Source organism: Phyllostomus hastatus, unplaced genomic scaffold (assembly GCF_019186645.2).
Source record: "Phyllostomus hastatus isolate PE091 unplaced genomic scaffold, TTU_PhHast_1.1 phas_scaffold_397, whole genome shotgun sequence".
Classification (NCBI taxonomy): domain Eukaryota; kingdom Metazoa; phylum Chordata; class Mammalia; order Chiroptera; family Phyllostomidae; genus Phyllostomus; species Phyllostomus hastatus.
Window position 1 is genome coordinate 4,790,112 of NW_025334029.1, and position 18,770 is coordinate 4,808,881.

The following is an 18,770-nucleotide window of genomic DNA, read 5'->3' on the forward strand; positions in this document are numbered from 1 at the left end:
CACTAGTGAGGAATAAAGGGGAGACTAATAAACAGTTTCCCCCTTTTGACAATTTGGCCCAGGGCTTATGTGCTCATAGTGAACTGAAAGGTCACTGCTTCAATTCCTGGTCACAGCACATGCCTGGGTTGCGGGCCAGGTTCGCAGTGAGGGGTGCACGAGAGGCAACCACACATTGATGTTTCTCTCTCTGTCTTTCTCCCTCCCTTTTCTAAAAGTAAATAAATAAAATTTGTAAAATGCCAGGACACCAACCATCTGTTCATGGGACATTCCCCCCACAGACACTAAAGGCAGGACCTGTGACGTCTCAGGCTGGAAGTCGGGATACCTGGGGTGTAGTGTTGTCATTATACCCTATTTGTATGACCACAAGCAAATCACATCCCATTTTGTTTTGTATAAAAAGAAGTTGAGATGTGTCTCTAAAAATCCTGCCAGTGTCTACAGATTCACTTCTTGTAAAAAGAGAAAAACTTAAAAATCTCACAGTGAGTAGGCAGGATCATGAGCAATGCATGGCCTGAAGGAAGTGGGGTTTGGCTGGTAGCTGGCACCAATATCTTGCTGTTATGGAGTCCACAGAGACTAGAAAACACCACATGCATGAAGCTGGAAGGTTTGTTTAGAAGGATCTGAAAGTTTGGTTGAGGATCTGTCACACCCAAAGCAAAGTTGAAAGGGGAAGTTAAGAAGTAGCAAGCTGTCTGCTGCTTTGATCTAAAATGGTGGCCATGGAAGTCAGTCAACACCTAGCCCAGGAAGGCAGGCCTCAAGCCACACCCACTGGCCCAAGTGAGCCAGCGAAGATGTCACTGTGCATTGGCCATGGGGGACAGCCCAGCCAACTTCTTGCAATTGAGATGACTAACAAATCATGGGACTGCACAAGAGGAAGCACTGAGACAAGCCTGTATCTGCGGGCAAAATTAACTGGATAATAGATTTACAAACCTCACCAATGTTTGGTGAAAGCAGATGTATTTAGAGTGAGTCTAGGTAGTTCTGTATAAACTCAGCCAGCTTTGTTTCAGCTTGGTTAGGATTCTGGTCAGTCAGCCAGGGTGCTACAGGTTAACTTTTGAAAGCTCTCACAATAAAATCTCATATACAAAGCCACATGACCTCTAATAAAGTAGAGTCTCCTTCAGGTCCACTGAAAAAGGAGAGCTCAGAGAGGTTCTCATCTGCCCCTTTGCCAAAATTGCAGCCTTGACTAATAATAACACTGCACACCCAAAGCATTCCATGAAGTGAGTGGCTATCCAGCTGCATGCAGATTTGGGACAGTGAGGGTGGCACCTGCTCCAGCAATTGGATCCACCAGCAATGGGACTGCCATTAACACCCCACAAAGGCCTCCTGGGGTCTACTTTGTCATTGAGGAGCTGGTTGGGTTCCTAAATTGGAATTGAGTGGGGAACATTGGCTTGGATGCACTATTGGGTGCCTGAAAAGTTGTGTGAGAGCTGAAGAATCCTGTCCTTTGTCAGTGGTTCCTAATATTACATTTAGCATCCAGGGGTCACTCCCTCTTTCTCCACCTCCCGCCACCTTAGTCCCAACAAGTTAATGGCAGACGTACAATTAAATGAAAACTCTAGGAGCACACAGAATCTTCCAGATATTCCAGGCCACTACCACTCATAGCTTCTGCCCTCCTTTCCTTCCCATCTTCCAAACCCATCCCTCCCCTGCCTGGTTCTACATAGACTTCACTATCAAACCTGTCTTGCAATCCACGACATCAGGAACAGCACATTGGGCCCAAACACTGCTATCTCAGTCTCCCTGCAGGGTATCCTATATAAAACCCACACTCAGTCATTCTTTATTGATCCATTTCATACATTTCTATTTTATTTTAATTTTTAAAAGATTTTTTAAAGATTTTATTTATTTACTTTTAGAGAGGGAAGGGAGGGAAAAAGAGAGAGCGAGAGAAGCATCAATGTGCAGTTGCTGGGGGCCGTGGCCTGCAACCCAGGCATGTGCCCTGACTGGGAATCAAATCTGCAATGCTTTGGTTCTCAGCCTGTGCTCAATCCACTGAGCTACACCAGCCAGGGCTTATTTTCAATATATTGGATTTCTTTGACCTTTTTGGGAGAATGTAGAAAAGGCCAAATTTCAGTTTGGGCTCAGTGACTTCTTTGTGGGATGCTCCATATTGATTGAATTAATGGCCAAGAAAACATGTGGCTTGGTCATTTGAAAAGGAAAGGCAAAGAAGTAGGCAAGTCGCCTCACTTAAAGTGGTGGATCCCCTTCTCTAGGGATGAGGCTGTCAGTGTGCTGCCCCTGTGGTGGATTATGGCAGTGGATAGGGAGGCAGCTGAGTGGTCATTAAGGGACCCTACATCTGCTCTTCAACTGAGCAACTTTGAACAAGCCCTGCCCCCTCCCTACGTCCCAGGGTCTCTGTCTTTAATAGGGCAACTTTGGACTCCCAGGACTCTTCCAGATCTGGCCTTTGTGATGTCAGCTACCAGTTAGTGAGGATCTATTGCCATAGGATCTGTCCCATTCCACATGAGAGTCAGAGCAGTGTCATAGATGAGAACTAAAGTTATGCTCATTTTACAAATGAAGAAGCTGCATCTCAGAGATGTTAAGTGGCCAGGCCAAGATGTAGGTATGTCTGTCTAGAGACCAGGGTCCTATGCCACACTGCCTCTACCTGTGCTCTGGGTCACTAGTTCTCAACTTGGCTGTCCATTTAGAATCACCCAAGGAGCTTTGAAAAATCTCAGATGCCTGAGCACCACCCCAGATGAGATTGAAGCAGTTCATTTGTGGTGGGAGAACCTGAGAATATGGATGCTTCTAAGTGATTTTAATGTGTAGCAAGGTCTGAGATGTGCAGCCCTGGGGCTTTCTTTTGCTTTCCAGTCTGCCATAAGAGTCATGACCACTGTTGTGCTAGCATGTATCCACACATGTGTTGAACCCCCAGTGAGCCAAACATGAAAGGACAGTACTGAGTGTCCTGGTAAGACTTCCAAAGCTAAAAGGGGGTTTCTTACATGAAAAAAATAATGCTTGCAGAGAAATATATCTGTTAGACTGTTGGCATTTGGGTGATTTCCAAGCCCCTCTCTACCCAGTCATATTTCTCCACTTCACTCCACTCCCTTTCCCTTTTACTTGCAGGGCATAGCCATTAATATAACAGCTACATATAGATGACTGTATAAAGTGTGAAAGAGTAGGAAATACTGCATTACTGCTTTGTTCCTAAATGTATCCTTTTACAAATTGTGGGTAATTCCCCCATGGTGCCAATTGCAGATTGAGGTCTTTTCCTATTGTTTCATATCTTCTCAACCTGAAGATGCATCCACAGAGAGGAATTTCTTATTTAGATAGTTTTATACCTTTTTTGCATTACAAGTCACTCCCATTAAAAACAAACAAAACAAAAATGTAGAATAGAAAGGGAATTGCCACTCCTCCTCAAGAGGTCACTACCCCAAACAGTTGCATTATATGTTCTCTCAAGTTATGTTTGTATGTTCACAGCAGTAAATGAAACACAGCAACTAAGAAATAAGCATTATGGTTCCAAATATAGGCTGTATTGTAGAGTTTTGACAATTATAAGTCTTGAAACTGAGATATATTTTATCTTGTAAGTTTGCTGTTCATTCACTTTATTGTGCCAAGACTTTATGAAAATTTCTCGTTCTCCCTCTCTCTCAGCCACAGGGACCCATTAAGAGGAGACAGGAAGGAGACAACTTCCAGTTTCCAGGCATGGCTGATGAGGGTTACCCTAATAAAATCAAGAGGCCTTGCCTCGAAGATGTCACCGTTTCTATGGGCCCAGGTGTCCATTCCAGCACACCTTGTACAGACCTGCAAGTTCCTCCATTGACAATGAACACTAGCTCCTCAGCTATGGGAGTAGTGGGACATTCATTACTATTTGAAAATGATCCCATGAATGGCAGAGTAATGGGCCAACAATTTATGGTACCACCAAGTGCAGAAATGAGACTCAAAGGGCCCACTATTCCTTACGACGACGACAAAACCAACAGCATCATGGCTATGGAGCAGGACCAGGAACTTCAAGATCTGCTGGAAGAGCTAACAGAAATTCAGGACCCTTCTTCGAATGAGCTAGATCTTGAGAAGATACTGGGGAACAAGCCAGAAGAACCACTGGTCTTAGATCACTCCCAGGCAACCCTAGGCACAACTTCCAAGCCTTCAGCTCAGATGCCACACTTGGAGAGCCTTGGTTCCAGCAAAGAGTTTGCTTCTGGTTGCAGCCAGGTCACTGGCATGTCACTTCAAATCCTGCCCTCCTCCACAGGGATCGGCTATACTGTTCCCTCTGCCAGTAAGGAGATGGTCTCACCCAGTTCTATGACAACACAAGCCAAGAGTCAGGTCCAATCGATGCTCCCCATGGCTTTGCCCCCACTCCAAGTACCTCAGTGGCATCATGCCCACCAGCTGAAGGTGTTGGCGGCCAGCAAACACGGACCTGCTACAAAGCAGCCAGGGCCCACTTCCAGTTGGTCTAACCTGACTCCTCCAGGCCTTTCCCCACCTTACCGCCCAGGACCATCACCACACCCGCCACCACCTTTCAACCCACAGAGCCTCATGGTATCCTGTATGTCATCCAGCAACCTGCCAGGGAGCACTCTCCAAGGATCCCCTAATGCCTTACTCTCAAGCATGGCATCCAGCAGCAACGCTGCTCTTGTGCCCACCATGTCCTGTGCTCCTGAGAAGCTCCCCAGCCCAGCTCTCAATCAGCAGCTGCAGTTCAGGCCACAGAGCTCAGTTCTTGCCAACCTAGTGTCTTCTACTATTAAAAATTCTCAAGGCCACCTGATGTCTGCTGTGCCCACCAGCAACCCAGGGCCTTCCCCACCCTACCACCCAGAGAAGCTCTCTAGCCCAGGCTTGCCACAGCAGTCCTTCACTCCACAGTACTCCCTGACCCGGAGCCTCCCTCCCTGTAGTAATCCACTGAGCCAGCGCCAGCAGCAACAGCAGCACCAAACAAATGCCATTTTCAAGCCCATGATCACCAACTCACCCAAGACCCCGAGCATGATCATGCAGCAGGGACTGGCCAACCCAAGCACCAGAGGCCTGGAGCCATTTACTAGTGTCAACACCAAGCCTTTGTCACATTTTGTTTCTGAGCTGGGCCCCCAGAAGTTGCCCTCCATGTCTGCCACCTCTAGGCAACCTTCCATGCTCCATTATCTACAGCAGCCTATGCTGACAGGAGTGTCTTCTGCCACTGCCTCCTCCACGGCCACAGCCACCTTTCACCTGCAGCATCAGCAGCCTGACCATTCTTCATTCCTTCTGCAGCAGATGATGCAGCAGCCCCAGTGCTTTCAGCGACCAGCAGCCTTGCAGTCCATGCCTCCTCTGCCCAGACAGGTAAGACAGTGTTATGTCTGGTTGGGTTCCTTCATTTTGGAAATAAGAACTGTGTTTTGTGCTATTGATACCTGGCTTTGAAGGCACATCCAGGCTCTAGTCCTCTCTGACTGGACTTGACTCTGGAAAAGTCTGTTGAAACCAGCTAATTCTGCCTGGTTGAAGCACAGAATTAATGAGTCCAAGGTTATGGTTTCAGTTCCTGTGCAGAAGGAAAACTACACCCACTTGTGCTGCCAGAGAAAGGAGCTGGGGGTGACAAGTCACAATTGCACAGAATTGCCTTCCCCTGCACTCAGTCATGGAGCCCGTTCCCTCACACAGGACCAGCAAAGGCCTCATAGGATATAAGGAAATTGCACTGAAGCATTTAAATCTTGTCCCTGTTGGCACAAGGCTAAACACTGAGCCTTTTAGAAATGCCACAGCAGACTTATGTTGAGCAGCTCTGCTCTGGATTCACTGCATTGTTTATTTACCACTGCTCTGGATGCTGAAACAGGTCCTAAATGGAAATGACAAATGCATGGTAGTTACTCTTACCATCTCCATTTTGCACACAAAGAAACAGAGGCTCATAAAGCTGAAATGACTTTTCCTGGAGTCACACAGTTAGCAGGGCACAGCAGGAACTTGAAGCCAAGGCAGTCTTGCTCCAGAGACTATGTTCTTCTCCAAATTACTATGATTTCTCTCTCCTTCATTTATGCAGCCTTATCAATCACTAAATGCTGCTGATTCTGCCTGGGTGGTGTCTGTCACAGTTTCCACTTTTTATTGTTCTGATCCCTCTCTGTATTATTTACCTATTGCCATGTACCAAATTACCCCAAAACAAAAACAACATTATATATATAATGTTGTTTTTATAAATCTATAACCTCATGGTTTCTGTTGGTGGAAATCCTAGCACAGCTTAGCTGGGTCTTTTGATTTTGAGTCTGTCATAAGCCTGCAGTTACCTCAAGGCTCAAGCTCACTGCCATGGCTGTTGGCATGAAGCAGTTTCTTGCAGGTTGTTGAACTGAAGCCTCAGTTTGTCTTGAGCCATTGGCCAGAGGTCTCCCATGGTTCCTTGTCATGGGGTCCTCTTCATAGAACATCTCACAATATGGTAGCTGGCTTCATCTAAGTGAGCAAGAGAGGCAGGGGGAGTGCCAGGAACTCAGGAGTTTCAGTTTTTATAACTTAGTTTTGAAAATGACATCCCCATCACTTTTGCTATATTTTTTTCATTAGATCCAAGTGTGAATACCAGGAGGCAGGGATCACTAATGTCTGCCAGAATACTGACTCCATGGTCCTTCCTTTCCATTGGCCTCATTCCTGCCAATGTTTAGGCCCTCTTGATCCTTGCTCTGAACTCATACAGTTGACTCTTACATTGGTTTTCCCCAGTAAACCATCCATTACTCTAAGCATTACTTTGCAATAATAAAAACCTGATCCTGTTTCATACTTGCTCAGAAGTTTCCAGAGGCCTATAACCCTCCATCTACTTCTTTAGCAGTATTCATTGGGCCCTACCTGGCACTTCATCCAAAACCCAGAAGTGCTTGCAGCTCCTGGTCCACTCTGCATTTTTGGCCTTTACTCCCAGTATGCCCTTTGCCTGGCCTTCCCTTACCGCCTTCTTTCCTATCTCACCCTTACAGTTCCTAAGGCTCAGGCACCCCTCCAGAAAGCTTTTCCTTGACTGTTTTTGGTACATCTGTCTCCCATTCTACTTTCATCTTCTTAAAGAATCCAAGGAGGAGGTGGTCTTGAAGTGCTTGGCCAGGGACATGGCCCAAGAAAAACATCTGTTGGGCTGCCTTCTTTTCTGAGGGCCCTGGATGAATATGACCCTGCCAGCCCCTGGAGGACAGAGACTGTGTCTGTTTTATCTAGGTCTCATGAAACATAGCCAAGAAGAGTATTCCACCCCAGGGAACTAGCCCTTCAATGGATGCACACAGCAAGCAGAGCTCTTGAGGGGGTGGCCAAGATGAATAGCAGGCCCTTGTCCATAGTTCAGGGGCCTTTGGTTTGATTTTTTATAGGCCTATTGCCATCTTTTTTCATTGACGTTAGTGGCTGGCTCAGTGAAACGCCAGTGCCAGCACTGGAACTCCTACCTTAGCAGGCAAGATGCTCAGTTTGGAGATAAGTTACCATCTAACACTGTGAGCCTTTTTGGTCTTCAATGGGGTACACTGTAGCCTGACTGTATTGCCTCAGAGCTGTCTCAGAGGGAGAATTCTTAATGGAAGGGGTTATAAAAATCATACCCAACCAATTGCCACGTGGAGTAGAGAAACCTTTCAAAAGAAAGACCAAGCAGCCAAGCCCCCTGAAGCTAGGAAGGGCTCAGGTGACCTCTACCAGCAGAAGCATGAGGCTGGATTCACCAGTTAGGATGCTCTTGCTACTAACAGCTGCCTTTCCAGCCAGCACCAGCCAGTACCCACGGGCAAGGCATGCAACCCAATGCTTTACCTGCCTTTTCTCGTTTTAATCCTCAGAAGTAGGGGCAGTGATCATTACTTTTAAAGCTGAGAAGATTGAGGCACAAAGAACTCACTGGACTTACCCACAGTCACACAGCAAGTCAGGGCCAGAGCAGGAAATCTGGCTACAGACTCCACACTCATAACCCCATGCATGTGCTCTGCCTCTGGTGGCTGTGTTCCTGTGTTAAACTTCTAATCATTGCCTATTGTACAAAATGGGCATGATGATAGGTTGTTTGAGGATTAAATATGTTACTACATCTAAATTGCTTCGAACAGGGCCTGGCACAAAGTATCTGCCAAAAATGGTTTGCTAAACTATGAGTCAACTCCTGGACCTGAGCCTTCAGATCGGTTTTCTGGGAGCTAAGATATGACTATCAAAACTGGTGCTGTGTCAGGACAGAATATGAACAGTGTTCTCTCCAGACTCTATGCCTTCCATGAGATTGACAAGAGCTGTGGAGCCTTCTAGCCTTATGGCTTCCTATTCTAGGCTCTGTCTACCTAGACAACTCCAGGCCAGGTGGAAAAAGAACAAGAGCCATCTTTGTCCAGCTGGCTGCAATTTCCCCTACATTCTTTCTGAAGCTCTCTCACACTCTCAAACCACTCCTCTACACAGCACTCTGTTCTATCCATGGTATTATTCTTCTAGCCACAATGCACTAAGCAGGTCTCCAAGCTGGACACATGAACGGCTCTGCTGTTCCTTTCTCCATTCACTTTAAGGGCCTAAGAACTCAGCCCCAGCCAGTCTTCTAGGGGCTAAAAAAAAAAAGGAGGAGGAAAGTGTTTGAGGAAAAAAGTAGGTCACCCATGCAAGGACTGACTGCAGCCTTGGTGGTAGGAAAGGACCTATTTCTTGCTTCAAGCAGAGTGAACTCATCAAATTTTACTGATGGCCAAACTGAGCTTGAGCAGACACTCCTTGTGGACTATATGGCTTTGACTAGTTCGTTGATCTTCCATGGATTGTGGGGTCAACATGGAAGGACTGAGCACTCATTTTGATCCAGATCTTAGGGGTTTTTTTAAGGCCAAGTTTCTAAATCTAAGATGACAAGCCAACTTATTAGTAAGCAGAAGTGCCAAATCCCACTGTCTATAGAAACCCACTCTTACTTGCGGACTAGTATTTCTCATCTTGGGAAATTTCACTTTAACAGTTGAGTGAATGGTGTAATTTCAGTGAACCATTTGCTTGTACTGAAGGTAAAATCAAATGCCATCTGACATTAGGGCAGCAGTTCAGCATGGTGGTTTATGCACGAGCACTGGAGGCAGACAGGACCCAGGTTCAAGTCCAGGTGCCAATACTGACTGGGCCATGTGCTGGGAGCAATTTTATTTATCCCCTCAAGCCTCAACTGCACATGTGGAAAGAAATTATCCCCAACTCTTAGAGCATTAGATGACAAAGGAGACATTAAATGGAAATTTCTTAGACTCTGCCCCAGCGCACACTATGTGCTCAGTGAGGGCTTTTGCAGGCTCCTGGTGTTGGGTCTGAGGACCCCTGGGTTCAAATACATTTCCAAATTCAAAACATCGGAGACTTTCAAAAGGTACATGGTACATATACCAAATATCACACAACCCTCCAGTGGAATCTGGGCAACCTTTTATTATTTTTCCAAAGAAATATGAATATTTAAGTTCAGGTCAAATTTTGTCACCAAAATTACTAAAATAAAATAAGTTTTCAAAGCTTCTTGGACATGAAATCACAGATAAGGGGTGTGGACCTGGCATTACTAAGGGAGGGACTCTTTTCAGAGTTGTGACACCCAACTCTGGTGTGTTAGATTTTAATGACCCCAAATCTTCTCAGTGTACTCACCACCTTGCTCCTGAGACTGGATGACATCTCTCATTTTTAATCAAAGACTGTTGAAAATAACTTTAGGTTGGAAAAATCAAACTATCAGTGTTAGGACTTCACTTTTACTACAAGCCAAAGTTACCACTGGCAAATTAAATTTAAAATACTGAAAAGGTCCATCAAGGAGATGGGAGTGGTGCTCTGGAAGAGTGGGAATAGCAAGAGGCATTTGCAGAGCTGGAAGTGCAACATCATGGGGAGGGTGGCCAGTTGGAATAAGAACAAAAAAAGCCTGAAATCTGATCCTTGAGGCAGGCCAAGACACTGGAGGAAGGAGGCAGCTGCAGAGAAACAGACCAAAGAAGCACATGATATTTCTTAGATTTTGAGAGAGGCAAGAGAAGGTAACAAAGCCTTCCTTGGAGAAGGCTGGACTTGGCCACTCCAGGTTTGCTGTACTTTCTACCTTTAACATAAGCCCTCCACCTCTTTAGCATAGGCAGCACAGGTGTTTAGCATAATTGCTGTAAACACCCAGCAATTGTGGGTGAATTGAGAGACCTTGCCATCTTCCCTCCTCAAATTGGCTAGTGGGCCTATGATGGGCACTTAGGCAGTTAGCTCTTAGGTGAGGTCTTGGAGAAGCCCTCTTGCCCCACTCACTCATGGATTCCTCTTGTCCCTGGCAAACTGAGCACTCCAAAGTGTAGCACTCCCAGTACCCAGGGCTGAAGGGAGCCAGCACAGGGCAGGGGATACCGAGCCCTTGGCCCTTGGCAGGGCACAGGCCCTGAGGGCTGGGCTTGAGACCAGATTCAAGAGGGGCCCAGGTTTTGGATAACTTAGGTCCAAATCCCAGCTCTGCTTTTTTGTCATTTTGCAAGTGGTTTACCCCCTTAGGACTTCAGTCTCCCCATCTGTAGAATGAAGGTACTAGTATACTTATCTAGTGGGGTTGCGAGGACTAAATGAGATGAGGTAGAAGTGCCTGGCACAGGACCCTGTCACACAGTAATACTCCATCAATGTTAGTTGCTACTATATCAAGAAAGGTCCTGAGCCCTGCCTGTGAAAGGTGTGGCTCAGTGGGTTGGGAGCTGTTCCGCAAACCGAAAGGTCACTGGTTAAAATGATAAACCCTGGTTAGTTAGAGCAAGACAATCCCCTAATCTTGTCAAAGTTACATCAGCTCAATTTTCCAGTAGTCAGGAGTGATGGTGGCTACTGAACCTTCTCCTGTTCTCAAAATTGTTCATTGGTATTTAAAAGTAAGTGACCATTATTTTGCCAAAATAGTTGAGCCCCCTGGAATCAAATGTACTGCATATTGTCAAGGAAGTGCCTATGACCTTGGACTTGCAAGTCCCTCTCTGCAATTCCTTACTTCTACTCTATTTCAGAGTAAGGGATGTGGGAGAGTAATACCACTACACGTGTTATGAGAAAACTTTGTTTGCATTTGTCTTTATTAATTCTGGTGAGGAGCATCACAGATTTCTTTACAAAAGGTTAGTCCTGCTGAAATGCAAGAGCAGAGATCTCTGGGAGAAGCTCTGGGCTGCACTAAGGAAGGAAGGTGGGGGGAATAATTCAGGTTTCAAAGAGCCCATTGGTCCTGTCCAAGTGGGGTTTTGTCTTGCTCACATCTTCTCCATAAGACATGACAATATTTTACTGAACAAAAATCTATTTTGTATTTAAGCATGGTTTTATATACAAGCTTAGTTTTCCCTTTCTTTCTAAATTGGGCTTCAAAGAACTATTTAGTTTGAGGAAACTTTTTATAGCTGCTTTGTGAGAAGTACAACTAGATACAGTATAACATATATTTTGAAAATTTAGGGACCAGTGTCTCAGTGTTGAACAAGCTTTGTTTTAATCACTCTGAATTGCCAGGAAATGAAACTTCACAGGCTGTTGAATTTGAGAAATGCATGCTCATCACTTGGTACTAATTTTACCAAAAATTAGATTTTTTTCAGTTTCTTTTTGGTTTCTGAGAACCATCCATGATCCTCCACCTCAATGTTATGTTCCTTTTTCAAAAAGCATAAATTTAAAATGAGCTTGTGGTCAAACAGTAACCTTTTAAACATCAACCTTTCTTTCTGTCCAATGTTGAAGAATGAGTGAAATGACATGTTGCAAGTAAGTGACATTACTTTTAAGCCCTGGATTAACCAACCATCACTCAGCGAGGTCAACACCAAAATTTACAGGGATGCAAAAATCCCCTCAATACAGATGCCTGAATAATACAAAGCAATCAGTATAGTTTTGTAATTGCTTAGTAACTGATTTATGAAACCTGAAAAGGGAACCCTTTTCAGAAACCTCCTATCAAGTTTTTTGTTTGTTCATTTTGTCTTAACATACCTGAATAGAAACAATTAACTTTTCTGAAGTTGGAGTGCCCAAAATCACACATTTTAAAAATGAAGTGTATAAGTCATTTTATACTAAATTCATTGAAACCACCTGCTTATTTGTCACTGTAAAACAAGGAAAGGAATCTCATTTCTATTTTGAAAGAGGAGAAGAGGGCAGACATTAATCATTACATTGTGCTCCTTTAAACTGTAACGTTGCATGAATGTGTACAAACCCAAAGTGTAGAATAGCACAGGGAGAGGTGGTCATATTCCAGATTATGATCCCAAGTGAAAAGTTAGCAAAATATAAAAACTGTCCAAGGCAGATGAAACATCACAGTGGACTTGCTCTGTTCAGCTGTGGCCCTAATGCCTATAGCCAGCATTGTCACTGAGTGAAGGAAATGAGTAGATGGTGCCAGTGGGGCCATGTGGGTCTGAGATGTGACCCATCCAGGCGAACAAGGGATGCAAATGAAAAGGGCTAGATTTCATCCCTCTCCTCCTTTCTGCCCCCTCTCCCCAGCTTCCCTCTCTCATATCTACCAATGGCCCATATTACAGATTCACAGAAACCTTGTCTATGTCCATTTGCCCTTGTAGCCTCTTCTGTCCCTTGGGCCTAGTGTGTAAAGCAACCATGTGTGTGCTCTGGCCTGGCTACTTTAGAACATGAAGAGAACAACAGAGGGTAGGTAGACCACTCACTACTTAGGATTAAAACACCCCACTCCCCAAACCCAAAGAAAGACTTTCTGCTTTTTCCTAAGGAGTTGAAAAAGTTATGGTTTTTATTTGATCTTGATAATTTGCCTACAGTGACTGATGCTAATATGTCTGTTTTATTGTGTTTTCTTGTTAGATGAGGGTTTATCATGTTAGTTCCTCCCATCAAAAGCAATGAGGTTGTTGAAAGCTGAAAGTAATGTAAAGATCTAAAAGGATCACACCCCTTTCTCAGGCCCCTGCTGAGAACCTGTGGACAGCCCTAGCAGATCCAGCCCTGGTTCCTGACTTCCAATGCAATAGCAGCTTCTGTGATAAAGAGTGGAATACAAGTGCAGCCCTAATTTTTTTCTTCCATACTTTGGCCCTTCTCCCATGTTAACCAAGTTTAATGTTAGATTAGAAAATGTGCAGCTTGGAATCCCACAGAGTCCTCAGACATTGGTTTGGTTTTAGAGCTAGGTACACAGGTGGAAGTGTGTATTTCAAGAAATTATCATGTAGTTGTGACCTAAATTATCATATAACCCTAAAGGCCCAAAAGATGCATACCACTCCTTCGTCAGAAATTATTCCAATGCTTGCTTTGCTTTTGGGAGCTTTGAATTTGAGGCTAAATGCACAGGTTCTACCTGGGTTCCTCCTGCCCTCTGTCATCTGCTATCATATTTGACCATTCTCCGTTTTTGAGCAGAAGAGGTAAGCATAGTTGTGGGAACTCAGACATTTTTAGGCTCATGTCTGGGTAGCACAAGAAGAGACTTTGTCAAAGCCAGCTGACCCAGTAGGCCAATAGATGAAGGTGGATCCCTCATTTGCAATTTTGAGTGACGATTATTTATTTCCATGTGACAAAGGTTTGAAATGTGTGACAGGCCCCAACCACCCTAAGTGGGCCTAAGTGGGAACAATGCTATGACCATTTCCTTCTATGAGGCAACACTTTCAATGATGAGCTCTGGAAAATAAGAACAAAGCACTTAAACATGGCTGTCTAGTTTTACATGCTCAATTACAAAAATCTGACACCCATTAAGATGTACTATTTTTTTAAGATTTTATTTATTTATTTTTAGAGAGGGAAGGGAGGGAGAGAGAGAGAGAGAGAGAGAGAGAGAGAGGAACATCAATGTGCGGTTGCTGGGGGCTGTGGCCTGCAACCCAGGCATGTGCCCTGACTGGGAATCGGAACCTGCAATGCTTTGGTTCACAGCCCGCGCTCAGTCCACTGAGCTACACCAGCCAGGGCTAAGATGTACTATTTAAAAACAGAAAATAACAAGCAAGCATGTGAAGAAACTGGAAACAATGTGCACTGTTAGTGGGATTTATAAATTGGTGCAGCTACTGCAGAATACAGTATGGGGATTCTTCAAAAAAATTAAACATAGAATATACCATATGGCCCAATAATTTTGAAGAGATAATATGTTCAGGCATGTTCAGAGCAGCATTATTCACAATAACCTACAAGCAGAAACAACCCAAATGTCCATCAGCTGGTGAATGGATGAACAAAGTGCAATATGTTTATATTACAGAATATTATTCAACTTTTAAAAGGAAGGAAATCCTGACATATGCACAACATGGATGAACTCTGAGGATATTATATTCAGTAAAATAAGCCAGATACAAAAATGCAAATGTTGTACAAGTGCACGTCTGTCAGGTCCCTATAATAATCAAATTCATAAGAACAGAAAGCTGAATGGTGGGTGCCAGGGGCTGTGGGGGAGGGAGAATGGAGAGTTATTGTTCGATGGAGACAGAGATTCAGTTTGGGATGATGAAGAAGTTCTAGAGATGGAGGATGGTAATGACTGCACAACATGGTGAATGTACTTAATGCCATAGAGTTGTGCAATTAAAATGGTTCAAAATGGCCCTGGCTAGTGTGGCTCAGTAAGTTGAGTGCCAGCCTGTGAACCAAAGAGTCACTGACTTGATTCCCAGTCAGGGCACATGCCTGGTTTGCAGGCCAGGTCCCCAGTAGGGGGCGTGCAAAAGGCAACCACACATTGGTATTTCTCTCCCTTTCTTTCTCCCTACATTCCCCTCTCTAAAAGTAAATAAATAAAATCTTATAAAACTGGTTCAGAACAGCATATTTTACCACAATAAATAAAATAAAACTTGAAGTTTTAAAACACTCATTAATCCTCTCATAACCAAGAACAGTACTTTTTCAAATAACATAACACCTGATGTAAAGGTGGCAGCAAGCTAAGCTGCCTGCCTGTTTTTCTGTTGGAGAGAGGAGCAGTATTGACTGCAAATACACTCATCATTTGTGTGGGCCTTCTGGGTGTTCTGGATGTCTTAATGAAATGCACGCATGTTAAAGACTCAAGATAGGGTTCCTGTGCATAGCCTTAGAAATAACTTTCCTGATAAATTGAATACAATTTCTGTCTTTTTTGTGTGTTTTGGATGACAACATGTGGGTGGGAGAACAAAGAAATAACTGTACACAGGAAGGGACATTATCTCTACTTTTGAATGGGATAAGAAATCCCACTTAAATAAGGGGGCTAAGTAGTGATGGAAATAATACAATAAAATTAAAAAAACAACAACAACAATGAAATTCCACTTGTTTTATCAGTTCCCTGATGCATCTTCAAATCTGGAAACATTAGGATAACTCAAGTTTACTGATCAATATAAAAGCCAACAAAATAATGTCAGGTACTTCTTGTATGTGACAAGCTTTCTGTGTAAACTTTCCCTCTGGAGCAAGTGCTAGGCCCTGGTGTAGAGTTCTGGAAAAGTTAAGGATCTGAACAACAATAAGAACCAGCTTCTAAGGCCTTGACACTGGCTTTCAAAGTAGAAAGCAAGATCCCCTGACCAGTGCTGTAATACCTTTTGGAAAGTTGACACACCTGGTCATTGTGTCCCTACTCATATCCCAGGTCCCAAGACCTTTGGTTTCTGCCTTTCAAGGCTTAGTGATGTTCACTTTTTAATTGGAGTTAGTGTTTTGTTTGCACCACACTTGATAGCAGACTCCTCAGGCACAAGAAGTTGTCTTACCTAGCCCTGTATACATGAATTGAGTGAATGGACCCTTTGAATGAATGAATTGAAGAATGCAGGAAGGGATGCACTGATAAATGAATTGCATCTGCTAGCCTTTGCAAAATTAAGCTCTTGAAACTCTTTTGAGTGCTTTAGACAAAACTCCTAGTCTTCAAGGTGTAGAGGTTGATGAACTCATATTGTGGCATTGAGCTGGAGGGAGAACTCTGCATCTGCACGTAGGGCCTCCACCTCCTGATCATTACACATTTTTTCTGTTGCATTTGGGGCTTGTCCTTCTACACCACTAGGAAAACACTTGCCTACCATTCTACAAGTGTGATATTTGAATAAATGTGATTTCTTCAATCTTCACCAAACATACAGTTGTATCCTTGTAGTGATAATTTGCACAGGTGGTTCTGTTATGGTGGTGATGGTAGTTTCATACATTTTAGAAGAACAAAAAAAGACATCTGGTTGCCAGTTCACATACCACAGTGACTGCAGCACATGATATAAGAAAAGCAAACAAAACAAAACAAAACAAAACAAAACAAAACAAAAACTGGCTTAGAAATTCAGGTCACTAATTGCATTGCTTTTTCCTAGTTAAGAATCATTTATGCCCCTGGCTGGTGTGGCTCAGGAGATTGAGCACAGGCCTGTGATCTGAAAGGTCACCAGTTTGATTCCGGGTCAGAACACATGTTGGGGGCATGCAAAGGCAACAAATCAATGTTTCTCTCCCTCTCTTTGTCCCTCCCTTCCCCTCTCTCTAAAAATAAAACCTTTTTAATAAAGAATCATTTATGCCACTCTTGAGCAGCACCAATATTCCTAACATAAATCAATCAATTTCAGTCAACCCTGAGAGTAGTGAATGGTCTTCACTTACACACACAGTTCTTTCTTCTTCTCTTTCTCCTTCTTCTGACTAGCACAGTATTAAGTGAATATGTTTTGAAGGCTGTTCAGCATATGTTTTTCTCTTGTCAGTCTTAAAATGTAACATAATGATATTTGGTTGTATTTGAATAAGCTGCCACCATTAGTTAAGAAATTGTATCAAAAAGGTTAACAGGTTTGTTTTACTACTTCATGAGCACAGATTTTTATATCTTTTGTGGAGATGATCTTCCAGGGGTTTTGATTTTGATTTGTTGTTTTTCTCATTTTGACAACTATATAGTTAGTCTCTTTTATTTGCTTTATTCACTTTTTGTTTGAAAGTGTGTTTGAAAGTGGAATAATTACATCACAAGGAGATTCCTTCCCACCACCCCCTTTGATACAGATAAAAGGAGCAGAATGTGATGGAAAAGGGAAGACTCTGGCAATGGCCTTGACCATGTTGATTTCCTCTAAACATATAGGTCTAGAATAATGCAGATCTGTTCTACCTGGCTCTTTCCTCCGCAGCTTGTCGACAGGACAGAACTTCTGAGCTCTGTTGATAACATCATTACCTCATACTACAAAAAGTAAGATTGTAACAGAGGACTCATTCCTTGATTTAAAAAACAATAACAACTCAAACCTATGTTAGTTCGCTTGTGGAATTATAGCGTGGCCTGGAAACTTACCAGACCCCCACTAAGTCTGCTGCAAGCAGGAAATCTGCTTGTGATTTAGAGCTAGACTGATATCCAGTTTAGGGTTTTGAATTCTCCATGCCTCATTTTTGAGACAAATTACAAAATCTTGTGGTGATCAATAATCTAGTCCAATATGATCCCCAAGACTTAAGAGCAGTTTAGCTATTTGAAGAAAACAATGATGTTCCCACTGAGTCTTCCCTCTCCTGTCCAGGTCTTTGCCCCATTCCCAGTTGCTTGCCTCTGAACTGAGCACAGGGTATTGGAATAAGGCCCTCTGTGTGGATAAAGCTCTGACAAAAATTCTGCAGGTGCATCCACCCTGCACAAAGGAGAGCAGGAGTTCATTCCCACTGTTCCCACTAACACTGTATTTGCCCTACCCCTAAGTCTCACTTGCAACAGTGGTAGCCACATCCCCCATCTGCCTTGCCTGAGATCATTGTCCAGGCAAACTACAGCTTCTAAGTTTCTCCTCCCAGAAGAAGTTCCTGAAGGCTAAGCATTTCTCTGTAACCCTACACTTGTTTGACTCATGTTTATTTCCAACTCTCCTGGTAGATGAAGTTTTTGGTATAATATTGAACTAGGGACTGAGAAAGAGAATCCTCATGACTGTATAAAGCTATCAGCATGCTACTCAGAAACACCCCTTACAGGCTTTTAATTTTTTTTTTGTTTACAGTTATCACTTCTGAAATCAAATCTTGACTTTCTGGTATGATCTTGGACTTTTCAAGGAGTTTAAAAATTCAGGGGCTTGGTGCCAATAATTGCTTTTAGAAGATAGCACTGCCTAGTTTCTATAGATGAATTCCAGTCTGGATCATCAATTATTTTCTCCACAGAAACCCACAAAGTACATATTCAAATTTGCATTGGAATTGAATATGATCTAGAAATCGTTAATGTTCTTAAGCTAGGCTATTGCTTCTAAAATGTACAGTATATCACATTCAACTAATGCAAAAATAGAACATTTAAGAGCATGACTACCACACTTGTGATATGAATGAGGAGCCCCAGATTGAGGTATTTGACCTACACTAGATGCATTTGCTGGAGCACGTTGTACAGACAGGTTAGGTTTGTTGGGTTTCTTTTTAAATGAACTGGTCTGTGGATAAAGGAACATGACTCAAGGCTGAGCAGGGTTCAGTAGACCCCATGCTTTATCATCAGAAATGGGATGCTCCTCAATGTGAGTCTGGAGGTATAATGCAATCCTTATGAACTCAGAGGTCTGAAAGGCCAAGCTAGCTTCTTTATCAGTTGAGATGTATTGAGTCGCAAGTAGTAGAAAAAACAATCCACACTA

General features: G+C 43.4%; 1 protein-coding gene across 1 annotated transcript in view; it reads left to right on the forward strand.

Moving 5' to 3' along the window:
- Positions 1 to 18,770, forward strand: part of MAMLD1 (mastermind like domain containing 1) — a 141,359-nt gene that overhangs the window by 89,490 nt on the left and 33,099 nt on the right. Inside the window, exon 2 of the mRNA XM_045820507.1 lies at positions 3,703 to 5,415. Within this exon, the coding sequence (XP_045676463.1) occupies positions 3,703 to 5,415 (1,713 nt within the window). The remainder of the gene's footprint in view (positions 1 to 3,702; positions 5,416 to 18,770) is intronic.